The sequence below is a fragment of the Protomyctophum bolini genome (genome assembly GCF_963924005.1).
Source record: "Protomyctophum bolini genome assembly, chromosome: 18".
Lineage (NCBI taxonomy): Eukaryota > Metazoa > Chordata > Actinopteri > Myctophiformes > Myctophidae > Protomyctophum > Protomyctophum bolini.
In genome coordinates, this window is record NC_137879.1 from 15,488,982 (window position 1) to 15,504,002 (window position 15,021).

Sequence of the window (15,021 nt, forward strand, 5' to 3'; positions counted from 1 at the left end):
TGAGAAAATACACACTCTAAACTAAACTCTACACCCTACAGTGTTTCTGTGAGAATGGCTGCCGCTCCTCTTTAACTTGCTTTCTCATGTAAATGTCTACCTAGTGTGTATGTGTATGCATGCATGTGCACACATTCATTTCACACTCTATTTTCCTGACGGCTTCATATTCTCACCCAAATGCCATTATTTATCATTACATCTTTTTTTCTTTTCTTTTTATGTCCCCCGCTGCTCTTTTTTATTTTATTTGCACTACTTGTGTTGAAGTTGTCAATTCTTGTATGTTATGCTCTCTGTGTGTGTGTGTGTGTGTGTGTGTGTGTGTGTGTGTGTGTGTGTGTGTGTGTGTGTGTGTGTGTGTGCACGCACTAAAAGCCAAATACAGAAAGTAGTAAGTATATGTGTATGTCTCACTGCAGGTCAGTGGATGAAACAGAGCTAAATGTATTTTCTTTTTGCCATGGCTTGACTATTTCTTTCCTCCTATGTTTTTGTACCCATTTCTGTTAAGTATTGCCATTTTGATAAATTAAAATAAAAGTGTTTTTCTGCTTTAGCAAAGGCCTTGTATTAGGGTGAATTTGTTCATCTTTATTTTTTTAAACAATGCATTTTTTAGCTTTGCATGGTTCTTTGAAATAATGCCCTGTTTCTTGGCACCCTATTAACAGTCTTGAATACAGACTAAATCACATCATCTTAGTATTAAATTGGAATGTAATCATATCAGATTTGTTACCTATACCTGACTTCGTGTGTAATCAAGTTAAATGCTATTAGAGGAGCAGATAAGTTGGTGATGTGAACCCTGAGTGCTTTGTATAGCCATAGTGAGAGCATGGATGTATTGCTGAGGGTTAAGTTAATTATCTCCTGGATGGTTATAATGGGAATGATGAAGAGAGGTTCAGCAAGAGGGCAGAACAATAGGAGCTGACATAGTTCACAGTCGGGTGTACCATCTATTAAGGCCATGGCTGGGTTTGTTAGATCATTTGATTAAGACAGTGGTTCTCAGACTTCATGTCAAGGACGCTCAAATTAACAATGATGGTCACAGACACACCCCCCCCCCCCCCCCCCCCCCCCCATAGATTTATTTTTAATAAAAACTACAAGCTAATTTTTATGCAAAATGTATAGTAGCCTACTAATTTATCTGCAGGGACCATAGAGTAGGCAGGGACCCCCTGGAACCTCATTAAGGAGTCAAGGACCCTTGGCAGTCCCCAGACCCTAGTTTGAGAACCACTGTACACATTACAAACAATACAATTATTTCAGTTCGATTGCATAAGCACCAGAAAAACTGTCACCTGCGACTCGTGACCTGGAGGATGTTTTCTATAATCACAGTGACTGTGCAAGTATATATGGTCCAAACAGCAAGTGTCCCATCTTTTTGGTCATTCACTTTTTGTGGGACCGTGGCCGTGGGACGTCACTTAACTTTTTGGTGCAACTCGGGATCCATCTGACGTGATCGCTGTGACGCTGTCTACTGTCCATAACAAGCTGCAAAAGTTCCTTCTGCACCAGTCTGAAAGTGGGTATACAGTAAGCAACGAGTTAGCCTTATTTGACCAAGGCGGTCATAGATGTCTTTTATCAAAAGATAAAATAAATCCATGGTCGCCCAAGGCTAGCAACGAGCAGTGTTTAGCAAATAATTTTCACTGCTGCAATCCACAATGGTAGTCTCTGGAAAAGATTGTATTTTTATCCAAAAAGAGAATCAACTAGCTGGGTGCTAAATTAGTTTGAGCTAACAGTGCTCTGTGCTCAGCTCAGTAAAAACATTAGTAAATCGGCGAGACAGTAGGAGTATAACAAGCCTATACAAAAGTGAATCTTATCTTTCCATAATCTAACATTCAGACTGTACATGTGAATTCACAGTTTATCTTCGAGGACTTGACGAACCATGGAGATTTCATTTGCAGGGAAACGAGCTCTAGTCACGGGAGCAGGAAAAGGTACCGTAAACAAAAACCCCATCATTTCCAGTGCTTGCCTTACAGTGACACCATCTGGTCAATTTACAATTCAGGCATATAGCAGACGCTCTTAGTAAGCAAGGTAAATACATCAAATGCATATGGACCAGAGCTAAAGAAATAGTCATCTAGGATCATAATTAGGCTAAACCAACAGCCCATCATCCATCTAACTATAACAGAATATCCGTAGGCCTACATTGAAACTATAAACACTATAGGGGTCTGGGTACAAACATATAATTCGTTTTTCACTTCAAAATAAATTTGAGAAAACAAGAAAATGTCATGTTTTAATTATACGTTGGTACCCAGACCTATAAATCGTTTATTAAAAGTTTCACAGTACAATCTTTCGATCTGAAATGCACTGCAAGTAAGTAAAGTCGAACTATTCCATGCGTAGGAACTCGGAGTCAATGGAAGAACCAGTTCTAATGTCGTAAACCCTCAAACATGATAGGAATGCGTGTGTGTCACCCCCAGTGTCACACTGGGAGCTCAAGTGCATAATAGGCTTTGTGTTTATGGATATTTGTTCTTCAGGGATAGGGAGGGCCACTGCACTCGCTCTGGTGCGCTGCGGAGCGGAGGTCACCGCTGTCACGCGCACGCGGTCAGACCTGGACACCCTGGTGCTGGAGGTAAGGTACAGACCCCAAGTCCCCTCCCCACCCCAACCCACATACACACACCCTGATCTCAATTCTATTCTGGGGGGCCCCACTTTGCGACCTCTGCACCCACAATCTCACGCCTAACCCCCCCCCCCCCCCCCCCCCCGCATCTCACTCTCCTATTGTGTCCCCATTCCATCTCTCTACTCATTATGATCACAGGCACACTCTGTCTAGTAATGTCCCCGCTGCTCCTTTCATCTCCGCCGCCCCTTTTGTTTCCACGGCCTACTCGTCCCGGGACGGGAGGCCGTGCTAGATAACTCCCCGGGTAATTCGTTCCGGTGTCTGGTGTGTGGCTTGTCGTCCCGCAGTGTCCGTCCATCACGCCGGTGTGCGTGGACCTGGCGGACTGGGAGGCCGCGGCCACAGCGCTGCAGGACGTGGGTCCCGTCGATCTGCTGGTGAACAACGCTGCGTATGCCGCGCTGCAGCCCTTCCTGGAGGTCACCCCCGACCAGTTTGACAAGTAACAGAGCCTTTAATACTAACTCATACTCCGTTGTGTGATGGTGTCTCATGCCGAATTTGCCACAAAAAAAAATATATATATTATTCTGTAGTTTAAAGGAAACGTGTGACAACACGTCGCAAAAGCATACATCAGCATGCTTCAGAATCAACGTATAAAACTCAAAAGCCTCCCCGATCTCCAGGTCAATGAACATCAACGTGAGAGCTGTGCTTCAAGTTTCCCAGGTAACAATATTCATCATCAATCGTCATTGCCATCTGTACAAATTCCTGGTTGGTTTGGTCATTTTGTTTTCAGAGTCTCTCTCTCTCTCCCTTTGGTTGGATCACATGTAGATTGTGGCTCGGGGTATGAAGGCCAGAGGAACAGGGGGCTCCATAGTAAACATCTCCAGCCAAGCCTCACAGTGTGCCCTCAGAGACCATGCTGTCTACTGTGAGTAACTCAGTTCAGACCAGCTAGTGACCATAACCACCGCAAGGGCGACGTAAGGGAAAAATGGCAGCTGTGATTAGGCCATAATCCAAACAAAATTTACCATAATCATTGTATAATAATCACAATTTTGTCTGGAGTGATTAGATAATGTCCCCCTATAATTATCTTGTTGGTTGCATCCTCCTATTAATCTTTCCATCGGTGTGCCCTCTGTCTCCTTTGTCTCTCATTTTTACAGAATGGCTAGCCTCTGAAGGGGACAGCCAATTTGAACTGTGTGTGTGTGTGTGTGTGTGTGTGTGTGTGTGTGTGTGTGTGTGTGTGACTGACAGACATACAAAGTCTATAAAAATGTTTTACCCTGTTTGTGCCCTTCTTGAGACTCAGCATCAAGCATTAAGCATACTAGCATCATGTCCAGAATGTGTACATGTACATCAATCTCCTTATGCTAAGGAAACAGGAGATAGGCTCCTGACCTAGAGGCCACAAGGCTACTTATGTATGTCCCCTGAGTAGACCATCTGTATGTCCAAAAACGTACATCAATCACAGCATACTAGTACTACACAGCTAAAGCTGACGCTGCTTATACCCATTGCAGTCCCCACTCCCCACAAAAGTAGACCAATCACAGCTAACTACACAGCTCAGCCCATGCTGCTATGCCAATCAAAGCTCAAAAACATGACCACACACAATGACACAAACTTATGTCAGCATCTTGGTGATGTGTAGGCATTGTTCAAGATATACAGTATGCACTGCACAGCATAATATAAAAGCAAAAGTCCCAGTTTAATTTCCCCAAAGCTTTATATGATTCGATATAAATGGATAAGCAGCAGATTTTAACCGGACACACATATGAAGGAGACAAAACAAAGCTACAGGCATGGGAAAACTACAGTTATGGTCAGAGCTAAATCTTCCAACTATAGTAAGCTGAAGAAATGTTTTCAATACACATTTTAAGATGTAGACTAAAGCTCACATTAGCATGTTAGCACATGATGTACTAGGCAATGTTCAATATATGATATAATACATGCTGAGTGCTGACACTGCTATGCCAATCACAGCACATCTCATGCTGCTAGGCTCCCCATAGCACTTTAATATCATCATTATCATTGTTGCTTCACAAACTATACATGTAGTAACTTGCTGTCCATAGCTACACACTGCAGAGGGAAGCCACATTGTTTGACGAAAAACAGTTTAAGTCCACACTAATAGCCACCCTGTCTTATTTCTCTCTCTCTCCTTTCTGGTCTGTTTGATTTAAAGGCACCACTAAAGGAGCCCTGGACATGTTGACCAAAGTAATGGCTCTGGAGCTGGGACCCTACCAGGTACCAGACTGGCATTATGCATTACACTAGACCCAACCCATAAACACATTTATTTTCATAAACATAAACAAAAACAAAACGGTCTTTCAATAGCTCAAACTAATCAAATTAAATATTCAACACTGACCTATTAGTGTCCTGTCACGGTCCATAAGCCAACATCCGAAATCCAATGGAAAATCATTAATTCCAGGCTGGAATTCTATGCAGCAGTTATGGCAAAATTAAAGTCCACTCTTTTGTCCACAGAAAACCTTTAGCGCAGAAATCCAAGAAAGTTCAATCTCTTCTTCCAATGTGAACAGTTACTCCAATAACTTACAGTATAACAAGACTCTAGTCTCACACTCTCACTCCTCATTCACTCTGGTCTCAGAGAGCCACACTCTCCAGGTGCCACAAACATATCACAATCAGGATCTCTAACAGCCCTTCTCAAGTGAGACAGGTGAACCTTGGGTGGGGTTTGCCAATCACTGCCCAAATGAAAGCAATAATGTGTACACACCAACCATAATATGAACACAAAATAAGACAAATGGTTTCTTATATAACATTGATCAGTACATTAATAGATAATAAGAAAACACAACATAATTGACATACTGCAAGAGCACAAATTACATACAACATGCAACTCTGGACAGTGACACAGGTTACAGCGTTTACAGACCTGTGATTGAACAAACTAATGTATACATGCAACCATCTCTGGTGCAATGCACAAGTATTCCATCATGGGTAATGATTATGGGTATTCTGGTATTGTACTGCGAACTGTTCCAGTTTAAGTGCTACCGTCCTGCATATTGACGGCGGAGGGGGTGATTTCCTCCCTCCTCTTTGAACTGCAGAACTCGTGTCTGTGAGGCGCAGAGTCAGACCATTTATAATTTAATGTATTATATATTATATTTTTCTTTACTACATTTCGGACCTGTGCTGTGTGCAGATCCGTGTAAACAGTGTGAACCCCACAGTGGTTATGACTGAAATGGGCCGCGTGGGCTGGAGCGATCCAGACAAAGCCAAGACCATGACTTCACGCATCCCGCTGGGCAGGTTCGCAGGTCAGACTTATTGCTACTGTTCATTACCTTGTACCTCATTAACTTTCTTATAACACGCAGAGCCCTGGTAACAGTTAATTGATGTTAATCGATTAAACTGATTTTCGTTGTGCCACACCATTGTATGAAATGATGGTTTAGTTGTTAATCAGATTAATCAATTTAGTCGATTATAAACAAAACTGTTTGTTTGCATCAAATCATTCATATATATTTAAAAAATTAAGTCTCCCAAAAAATGCTTCTTGGTTATTTGATGAATTGAGTAATCGATGGAATAATCACTAAGAAGATAAATGCAGCCCTACTCTCTCTCTCTCATTTATTTTGTAACTGCTTCATCTCTCTCTCTCTCTCTCTCTCTCTGTGCAGAGGTGGAGGATGTCGTTAACAGTATCTTGTTCCTGCTGAGCAATAAGAGCAACATGACCAATGGAGTCACTCTGCCTGTGGACGGAGGATTTCTGGCTTGCTGAAAGGGAACATTTCAATAGTCGAGTAGATATGCACACACCTGGAATTTGTGCCCTCCCTGCATTCAACCCACCCTGACTAATAGTAGCAGTGGGCAGCTAATGAACAGCACCAGGGATGCAGTTAGGGGTTCAGTGTCTTCATTAAGGACACTTGTCGGGAGGAGCAGGCAGGGATCAAACCTGGAAGTGGAACCACTGTTCTTACCTCCTTATCCACTGCTGGCTCAATCACGCTTGTTTCTCATGTCACTGGCTGAACAAGAGCAGAAACACTTACTACTTAATCTGGTGTAATTAAGTAAATCCAGTGAGTGATTTATTTTGAGCTCTCTTATTGGTTTTCTCTCCAGCATGTGAACCTGAACCTGTCTCTTACCCAATCCAGTAACGGCAGATTGTAACAGAAAGCGAAATGTCGTACATATACATTTGTATTTATTATACAAAATTGAAATATTTCACCACACAGACATGTGAAGTCATAAAAAATAAGACAGACAGTTGAAACAAGTATACAAGTCATCTTACATTACATACATACATGGCCAATGCATTTCATCATACAACCTCTCCTAAGAATTACAGTGGGTCAAATAAACCAGATAATTTCCATGCAATAGTAGTTTGTATTTTTTGCTGCGCTTCTCAGCTACATTTTTCACACCCTAGGCAGGACTGGACACAACATTATTCAACCACACAGTTGCTATGCCAACCAAAGACAGCAAGGAATTGCAGTGCTGCATCTCACCAGAGGAGGGAGACAGACACTCTAGTTCCACAAACCATACAGAAATGTGTTTCATAAAAGGTGCAATCTGCACTGATTGCCACATGTGACAAATGGTACAATGATTGGCATCTTTATCTTACATAGTTTTGTAACATTCTAAATTCAATGTCAGTTGACTATAATCCTTTTTGAATCATTTTAGTTTAAGAGATAAATATTCAGGTACATGTAGATACTCATAATGCATTCCTTCTCTAAGGGTTATTCTGTACATCACTAGACTTGTAATCAATATCCCTTTTTCTTTGTTGACTGTTGAAAAGCCTTGTGTATTACTACAATACAATATGAAATAGTACCAAAAACTTGACACTAAAAAATCTGCTCAAAACAATACTGTCTTTTACACACTAACCCACGCTCACGTTCTCATTGATACCAGCATGTGCTCGTCTCCACACACTCGTGCACACACAAACATGCACACCCCCACATGCATGCTTGCGCCACACACAGGACACAGATAAGAGATCTAAAACAATGGGATAAATTAAGACAGATAATATTAAGACCCATGCAAGCTCTTCCACCTCAGAGGCAGAACTCAGGCAGCAAGGTTGTACAGCCCACATGTTTGGCATGCTTGTCCGTCACACGTTCACAGAGTTAGATGAAGTTACCCAGAAACCCCTGCCTACGATCAGACCAACATTTCATAACCACATGATACCCTAGCATCCATATTCTCGGCGAGACCTAGAATGGCTGTGATATTACATATATTTATTTCATATATACAACCATAGTTCACCCAATAATTAATTGCTGCGACTTGTCCGTTAGTTTCATATCCATTTGAAAGTTCTAGCAGAAAAGATCTTTAGTCAAATATATCCACCTTTGCACAAGCTGCACACAGATTCTCCAGACCCACATTCTCCTACCCAACGGGGCCTAAAATGATTGAAAATATGAAAACTTCGTCTTTGGTGAGAATATGTATGGGGCACACACACACACACACACCTCACCTGTCAGTTGTGTAGCCCATACTTATGAGCTCGCCAAAGGACGTTTTCATAATGTTCAGTCCTGCTAACATTTGGATAAGTACACACAGCACTACAACTCTTAATGCCGCCACGATGAGTCTGCTGCCCAGGAGGGCATGGGAGTTATCTATGGTTCTGTATGGGACACATGAAATGTATGTGTAATATATCACAGACATTCTAGGGCTAATTCTGGACATGTCATCATAGGCGAACATTCTGCGAAACCAGTAGAACTTTCGGCATACAAATAGCAGATCCATAGACTTGTAATGTAGCTTATAGATTAGCTATTTGACATACAAAGAAGTATAGGCTTTAAGTGGTTAAGAAAAACAATTAAAAAAGTGTTTTGGGTACATCAAATATGGCTCTAAGTTAAAACATACAGTATAGTGCCAATTGACCTCAATCTGCCTGCCAATTGTATGAATTAATTCTCCATGTGATCACTGATCCAACATCAGATGTCCTGGGTAACTTCAAACCTGAAGGCGAATTCACAGTTCACTTTCTATTTAGTCAACACTGCATCAACTCAAGCAAGCATGGCTGATAACGGAGGGATGTCATGAATGAGATTAATAGACAGCTTTGTCAATTCTGTGCATATAAAATACAATGGCAACTTGATGCAGTTATGTATACAAAGTACATGGAAAGTCAATGCTTTTCATCGTGTGATGAACATATTAAGTCATGTAAAAAAAAAAACGTTTGTGTAGTGGTCTTGATGCCATTGTCACTTTGAAAAACATGAATAGAAAGAAGAAAAATCTCAGCAGTGCTAACACTCTTTCTCTCTTCCTCTCGCTCTCTCTCGCTCTCTCTCTCTTCCTCATACACTCAGAGAAGTAGTGGTTGTTGTTATGTTGTTGTGTTACACCATCCTCAGAACATGGTGCACCTCTTGCCCCTTTTCTTGACGGGTGGAGGGCAGAGCACGGCACGGATGGCCTCGTCGAACACCGTCTTCAGTCCTCTCTGGGTCAGTGCAGAGCACTCCAGGTACTTCACAGCCCCTGAGAAACCAGGACGATCGTAGTGTGTGTGTGTTAAAAGACGTGAAACACACTTAACTTAGTTCTCCCATGGGAAAATACAGTGAGGCCAGTTAAAGGCACGGGAGACGATTTCTGGGTTTTCTGTGCAATTCTAGACGCGACACTAGTTTGTGGCACAACTGCTTACAGCCTTACACTGAGAGAACGTAATGTAAAGCCAGCGAAGATACAGTGATCAATCTTGGTGTGTTTGCATGTTTCTCATATCACATAAATGCGTATGGATGAAGGCAGAATATTCCATGGCTTGCAGCAACGCACGTGTTTCAAGCACACAGCCATCATCAGAATGCTGAAACAAGTCAGTACCATTCTGCTTTTTCTAATGACTATTATTTAAAATCTATTTTCAATGTTAGCTGTGTCTCCTTTCACCATTGCACTCGTCAAAAGAAATTAAATTAAGAGTTCTACTCACACACACCATATACATACAGATATACACAACATATCCAGCCCTCCAAACAGCCTCACCAATCTCCCGTGCCATGGCCAGGCCCTGAGGGTAGGTGATGGGGGAGAGCTTCTTGTCCCTGAGTCTCTCGATAGTGTCCTTATCATCTCGAAGATCCAGCTTGGTGCCCACCAGTATGATGGGTGTGTTAGGGCAGTGATGTCTTACCTCAGGGTACCACTAAGGCACCACACACGGGGAAAGTTCAGTTAGAGAGAAAAAAGTTACAATACAGTGGCTCAAGCAATGGACCCCATTCCATGACGACACATTTGTGAACCATTACAAGAATCTGTGGATTGTGGAACGAGATGCAGAAGCAGCACACATTTGTCAAAGATTCACCTGAATGCACTGAAAGGATATCATTGAACCACAAAAAACTGCATAGAGAGAGTTTCGACCTTGGACAAATGTTTGCAATTTCACATGAGACCACCTCAGGGTGCTCTGCAGCTGAAACCACAGTGTGCCGCTACTATTTCTATACAGTCTTTGGCCCCCTTCAGACCTCGCCTTACAACATTTAACCCATGACACATTCCACACAGAATGTGAGAGCACTCGATGCCCTTCAGGCACTAAAATGCACAATGTTCTAAGATGAGGCCTGGTTGGAGGCATTCGCAGCAGATGACGCCAGGTGAAGCCATAGATATGCCTCCTTATGGTCAGACTCGGCACGTGGGGGAAGGGGAGTTGGGGGAGATGGATCAAGGGGTCAGTCAGCGTACTGACCTTAGCTCGGACGTTCTCAAAGGAGGCCGGGCTGACCAGCGAGAAGCATATCAAGAACACATCCTGGGAGAGAATCAGACAAATGGCCATTTGAGAGCAAAGTCTGTGTGTGCCCATGCATGCGAGTGTGAGTGTGAGTGTGAGTGTGAGTGTGTGTGTGTGTGTGTGTGTGTGTGTGTGTGTGTGTGTGTACGCACGCACGCACGCACGCACGCACACGTGTATAAATGCAGTTTCAAAAGCTGTGTGCAGAGGCCTTGGAAAGAATTGAGTATGTTTTCATGTGTGTAAGAGAGAGCAAGAGAGATAACGCATGAATTAGGTATGTATGTGTGCACAGTACACATGTATGTGAGTGTTTGGATACCGTCTGTGGGTAAGACAGTGGTCTGAGCCTGTCATAGTCCTCTTGTCCTGCTGTATCCCACAGGCCCAGGTTGACTGGTTTTCCATCCACCATAACATTGGCGGAGTAGTTGTCAAAGCTGTAGGCCAGGGAAGAGCAGAGCACTTTAGTGAAATGTTATATGTCAAAGCAATATCTGACCATTCAATTGCACATGCAGGCTGTCTCGTTAACATATGGTTGGAACTGATATGCTTCAATAGTAAGCAAACAAGATATATAGTATAAAGGCGAGGCTTCCCTGTCCAATCTTTGCCATGCCATAAAACATTTGCATGATGTGGTTCACTCACACAGTGGGAATGTATTCTCCAGGGAAGGCATTGGTGGTGTAACTGATCAGCAGACAGGTCTTACCCACCGCCCTGAGGGAGAGGGAGAGCAAGAAAGAGAGAGAGAGAGATTAAGAGGAAGGGAGAATATGAGTACCGTATATAACTGTCTAAGTAAAAGAAAACACAAAAATGTGTTCTAATATATCCAATATTAAAGATCTAGTGTCCAGCATCAAACATGTACAGTCAAATTTAAATCTTATTAGCAATGCTCTCAAGTTTGACAGAAACGATTAAAGAACATCTGGAGAGCAGACATAATCTCAGAGACCAACAAAGTCTACTGAGATATTTGGTGGCTCAATGTTGTAGAGAGGTTTGTAATATAATGAAAGCCTTTAAACATTATATATAAAAAATAAACATTTTTGCATGTGTGCACGTGTGTGTGTGTGTGTGTGTGTGGCTGTGTGCGTAAAGACACTAAGACTAAGGCGCCGGCCTCTCCCTCTTTCAGTGTCACACAGACAGTGTCCTACATTCACATTGCCTGGAGGGTGTAGAAGACCTCACACACACACACACACACACACACACACACACACACACACACACACACATGAATGGGAACATGCTCGCATCTCTCTTGCTTTCAGTCACACACAGCGGAATATTGGCTGGCACTGGCAGTGCACTGTGTGCCTGTCCGAGGGAAATGTGCAAATTGGAAGTGGAATGGATGAGTATGGAGTGATCGAGAGATCGCCGGTGCACTCATGCATGCAATAACGAGTGAGTGAGTGAGTGTGTGTGTGTGTGTGTGTGTGTGTGTGTGTGTCTGTGTGTGTGTGTGTGTGTGTGTGTGTGTGTGTGTGTGTGTGTGTGTGTGTGTGTGTGTGTCTGCGTGTGTGTGTGTGTGTGTGTGTCAGTTACTGGTGTGCTACAGATGTAAGCACATGCAAGTGAGAGTGTATCACAATATCTGAGGTCAGTGGGTTTCGCTGGCTGGGAGAGAGGAGGTGGGAATGACATCAGAGGAGAGGCCGAGAGGGATGGAAAGGAGGAAAAACAAGGAGTGGTTGACAGTATGGGTTCATGCCTGGTAGTGGTACAGACCACTAAATCAGAGACACACCGATAAACGCCTTGGCATCTGCATGTCATTTATTGATTAATGACCTCAGTACACTGAGCTCTCTGCCTTACTTCAGATGTCTACAGTAACACATCCATCTAGGCTACTATAGCCAGGCAGGCTGAAATAAATATTAAGGGCATGGATTGGATTTGACAGGTGAATGTGACAGTGAGGAGGGGAAATGAATCATGTATCTCGCTGAAAATGTCTAAACAATACAGCTGAATGGCATATAGCAGCAGTAGCCTCTGAAATTATATGATAAATAAAACACATGAGATAAGACACAACAGAGAAAGGCGGGCCTATATTGGCCACGGATTCCTTAGCGTGCATCAGCACTTCAGCCCAATGGCCTAACGTTGTACAGTAAGGCGTGTAGGTGTTCCCTGCATAGCATCCCAAGGCGCTCTACTCGTAACCTACAATAGGCTCAACAATTCGAGAGCGAGATAACACCCGATCAGACAAGTGTACGTCTTAAAACATCTGAGAATGGTTCTACTAGCAAGCACATCGCGTAGGCTAGTTGTTTGCATTGCAACGAGCAGACCTCATAGACGAGACCACCCGTCAAACCGCGGAGAGCCCCAGCCCCTTTTCTGATAGCATCCTCCCATCCATTCGTGGACGCATCACTGAATCACACATGAAAAAAAGAAATACGCTTTGTGTAAATAAAAATAAAAAAGGCTTACCCGTCGCCGACCACCACACATTTTATAGCTTGCATTTGTAATGGAGCTGGCGGCGTCAATAAGCTGACAATTAAGTTAAATAGATCCAACAATTTGCTGTGTGGTTTCGACTGAGAGAAGCGGGCCAGTCCACTCAGTGATGGAGCTGCAGTGAAAGGGGTCGATGTCGGGCACTGCCGAATGAATCCGGAAAAGACCGAGAGCATTTAAAGAGACATTGCCCGCATGCCCCAGTGACCTCATCCCAACTGTCTGATTTGCCACACTTTCCCATTGTTCGACTACACCTCCGAAATACTCTATGGAAATACTGCACAAATACACTCCTGTAACTTGTCTAGATTATCATAGGCTATACGAAATGTAAATAATTATCTAACATGCATAAAAAAATGATAATTTATTTCCAAAACACATTTCACTGACAGAAATATAAAATGAAACACAAAAAAATGGCAAAAAGCCCACCTGAAAGAAATCAATCAATCTCATTGATTTCATAACAGCGTATAAAAGTTATAATAAAAAAGGTAATACAATGTCACACTAATCATTGATCTAAGAGCCTCTCATAGCAATGATGACATCACTGATGCTATCATTGCCATGAGGCTCTTAGGAAACTGCATGTTCTTGGTCGCAATAGAACATACAACTGTAAATTCACATTAAGCCATTTTAATGCTCTAAATTTGACCGTCAGAGAAAATAGCTTAAACAATAATAGTATGTGTAGCACAAACAATAAAACATATGGGCTTATGTAGATCAAATCTCTTTCAGCTGGTCCTGACCATAGGCTAATTTATACTGTCCGAGACCATGGATCATGGCTCTGGGCATTTGCAGTACAACACTGTATAAATTAGGCTCATCAGTCAGTGACACTATATTGTACAGCATGTAAACAACATAAACAGTGCCAACAACTATCCTGGCTTTGCTTTCAATAGATTGCTGAGTTCAGTCTAATTCTACTCACTGGATAGTGCAAACAATCAAATGTACTGAATGTTGGATTGTGGATTATTTTCAGCACAACCCGTGATTAAATGCATTTTTATTGCATGCATGTGAGAATTACTTGGCCATTATCTGAGCACCTACAGGCTACAGCACTGATACAGAGCTGAAACAGCATAGGATAATGTCAATTTGACAGAAATGTTGAACTTTGGTGGAACCATGGGTTGTATACTGCAGCTACAGTCCAAATAGTGTAGATCAACTTGATCTGTTGCTTCTGTGCTCTGTAAGCAATTCACCGCAAGTAGCAATTCCACACACTCGCATTGCATGGCAACACAGGTCTCAAAATCCCACTCTTAGCACATAAAATAACGCAAACAAAGCAGATTGCTTCAGTATTTAAAAACAAAAAAACAAAATGAAAACTATTGCGTTACTAACATCTGGGGTGGCTGATGCTAGGTTACAGGTAAGGTAAACACAGGTGGATTTGTTCAGACTGCTATATTGTGAGATTTTGGCACTCTTGGAATGCCTCTCAGCCATATGCCATGTGAGCTACAACTGGACTTAAATCATGCCCAGGTAGTTAGTTATACAACACAAACATTCTACCAAAAATCAATTTCACTATAGCCATAGGGGCTATGTCCCCAGAAAGCATTTTTATTTTAGTTGGCAATTATTGTATGTATTTCTATGGTAAAGACGTGCTGAAGCACTCCTCTTCCTAGCGCCGAGCATCGCGTTTCAGTACTATTGGCATCCAGCGTTTTTCTTCTTTTTTGCGGACCGCCTTCAGAATTGGATAGACACGCCCACAATCATTGAGCAGAGGTCAATGCATGTGTTGCGCTCTAGACATGATCTGTCACAAACGAAACAAAAAACGCTTTCTAGTGTGGACACAGCCCCCCCCCTTAAGCAATAGAAACTGTCAGGCTGTATAGACTGTTGTTATAGACTGTCACAGAAGGGTAAAACACAACTGAAGCCAACATTA

At 42.5% G+C, this 15,021-nt stretch overlaps 3 protein-coding genes across 4 annotated transcripts in view; 2 read left to right on the forward strand and 1 right to left on the reverse strand.

The window, feature by feature from the left end:
- The window catches only part of rfng (RFNG O-fucosylpeptide 3-beta-N-acetylglucosaminyltransferase), a 13,739-nt gene extending 13,174 nt beyond the window's left edge, over window positions 1-565 (forward strand). Inside the window, exon 9 of the mRNA XM_080788447.1 lies at window positions 1-565. This exon is cut by the window's left edge and continues 561 nt beyond it. The gene's annotated coding sequence lies outside the window, so the exon portion shown is untranslated.
- Window positions 566-1,402: 837 nt separating this feature from the next.
- dcxr (dicarbonyl/L-xylulose reductase) lies at window positions 1,403-6,756 on the forward strand. Of its 2 annotated transcripts, none has more exons than XM_080788450.1 (9): window positions 1,403-1,549; window positions 1,903-1,979; window positions 2,547-2,644; window positions 2,992-3,146; window positions 3,334-3,376; window positions 3,488-3,587; window positions 4,881-4,945; window positions 5,898-6,007; window positions 6,388-6,756. In XM_080788450.1, exons 2-9 carry the CDS (start codon window positions 1,928-1,930, stop codon window positions 6,404-6,406), a joined length of 642 nt encoding a protein of 213 aa, XP_080644576.1. In that variant the 5' UTR covers window positions 1,403-1,549; window positions 1,903-1,927; the 3' UTR covers window positions 6,407-6,756. The 2 variants fall into 2 exon arrangements, with proteins under 2 accessions (XP_080644576.1, XP_080644575.1); XM_080788449.1 differs by having other exon boundaries at window positions 1,407-1,549; window positions 5,898-6,015.
- Window positions 6,757-6,909: 153 nt separating this feature from the next.
- Window positions 6,910-14,868, reverse strand: rac3b (Rac family small GTPase 3b). Its single transcript, XM_080788448.1, has 6 exons — window positions 13,050-14,868; window positions 11,232-11,303; window positions 10,900-11,017; window positions 10,533-10,595; window positions 9,815-9,974; window positions 6,910-9,298 (listed from the first exon to the last, which is right to left on the reverse strand). Exons 1-6 carry the CDS (start codon window positions 13,253-13,255, stop codon window positions 9,168-9,170), a joined length of 750 nt encoding a protein of 249 aa, XP_080644574.1. The 5' UTR covers window positions 13,256-14,868; the 3' UTR covers window positions 6,910-9,167.
- Window positions 14,869-15,021: the final 153 nt, after the last annotated feature.

Excerpts from the sequence above, each read along its gene's own strand:
- dcxr (XM_080788449.1), top strand. The coding sequence starts at position 1,928 with ATGGAGATTTCATTTGCAGGGAAACGAGCTCTAGTCACGGGAGCAGGA. Across the intron at positions 1,980-2,546 it reads AGTCACGGGAGCAGGAAAAG|GGATAGGGAGGGCCACTGCA; the intron begins GTACCGTAAACA and ends TTTGTTCTTCAG. Across the intron at positions 4,946-5,897 it reads TGGAGCTGGGACCCTACCAG|ATCCGTGTAAACAGTGTGAA; the intron begins GTACCAGACTGG and ends TGCTGTGTGCAG.
- rac3b (XM_080788448.1), bottom strand. The coding sequence starts at position 13,255 with ATGCTCTCGGTCTTTTCCGGATTCATTCGGCAGTGCCCGACATCGACC. Across the intron at positions 11,304-13,049 it reads TGTGTGGTGGTCGGCGACGG|GGCGGTGGGTAAGACCTGTC; the intron begins GTAAGCCTTTTT and ends CCTCTCCCTCAG. Across the intron at positions 9,975-10,532 it reads TTGAGAACGTCCGAGCTAAG|TGGTACCCTGAGGTAAGACA; the intron begins GTCAGTACGCTG and ends GTGGTGCCTTAG.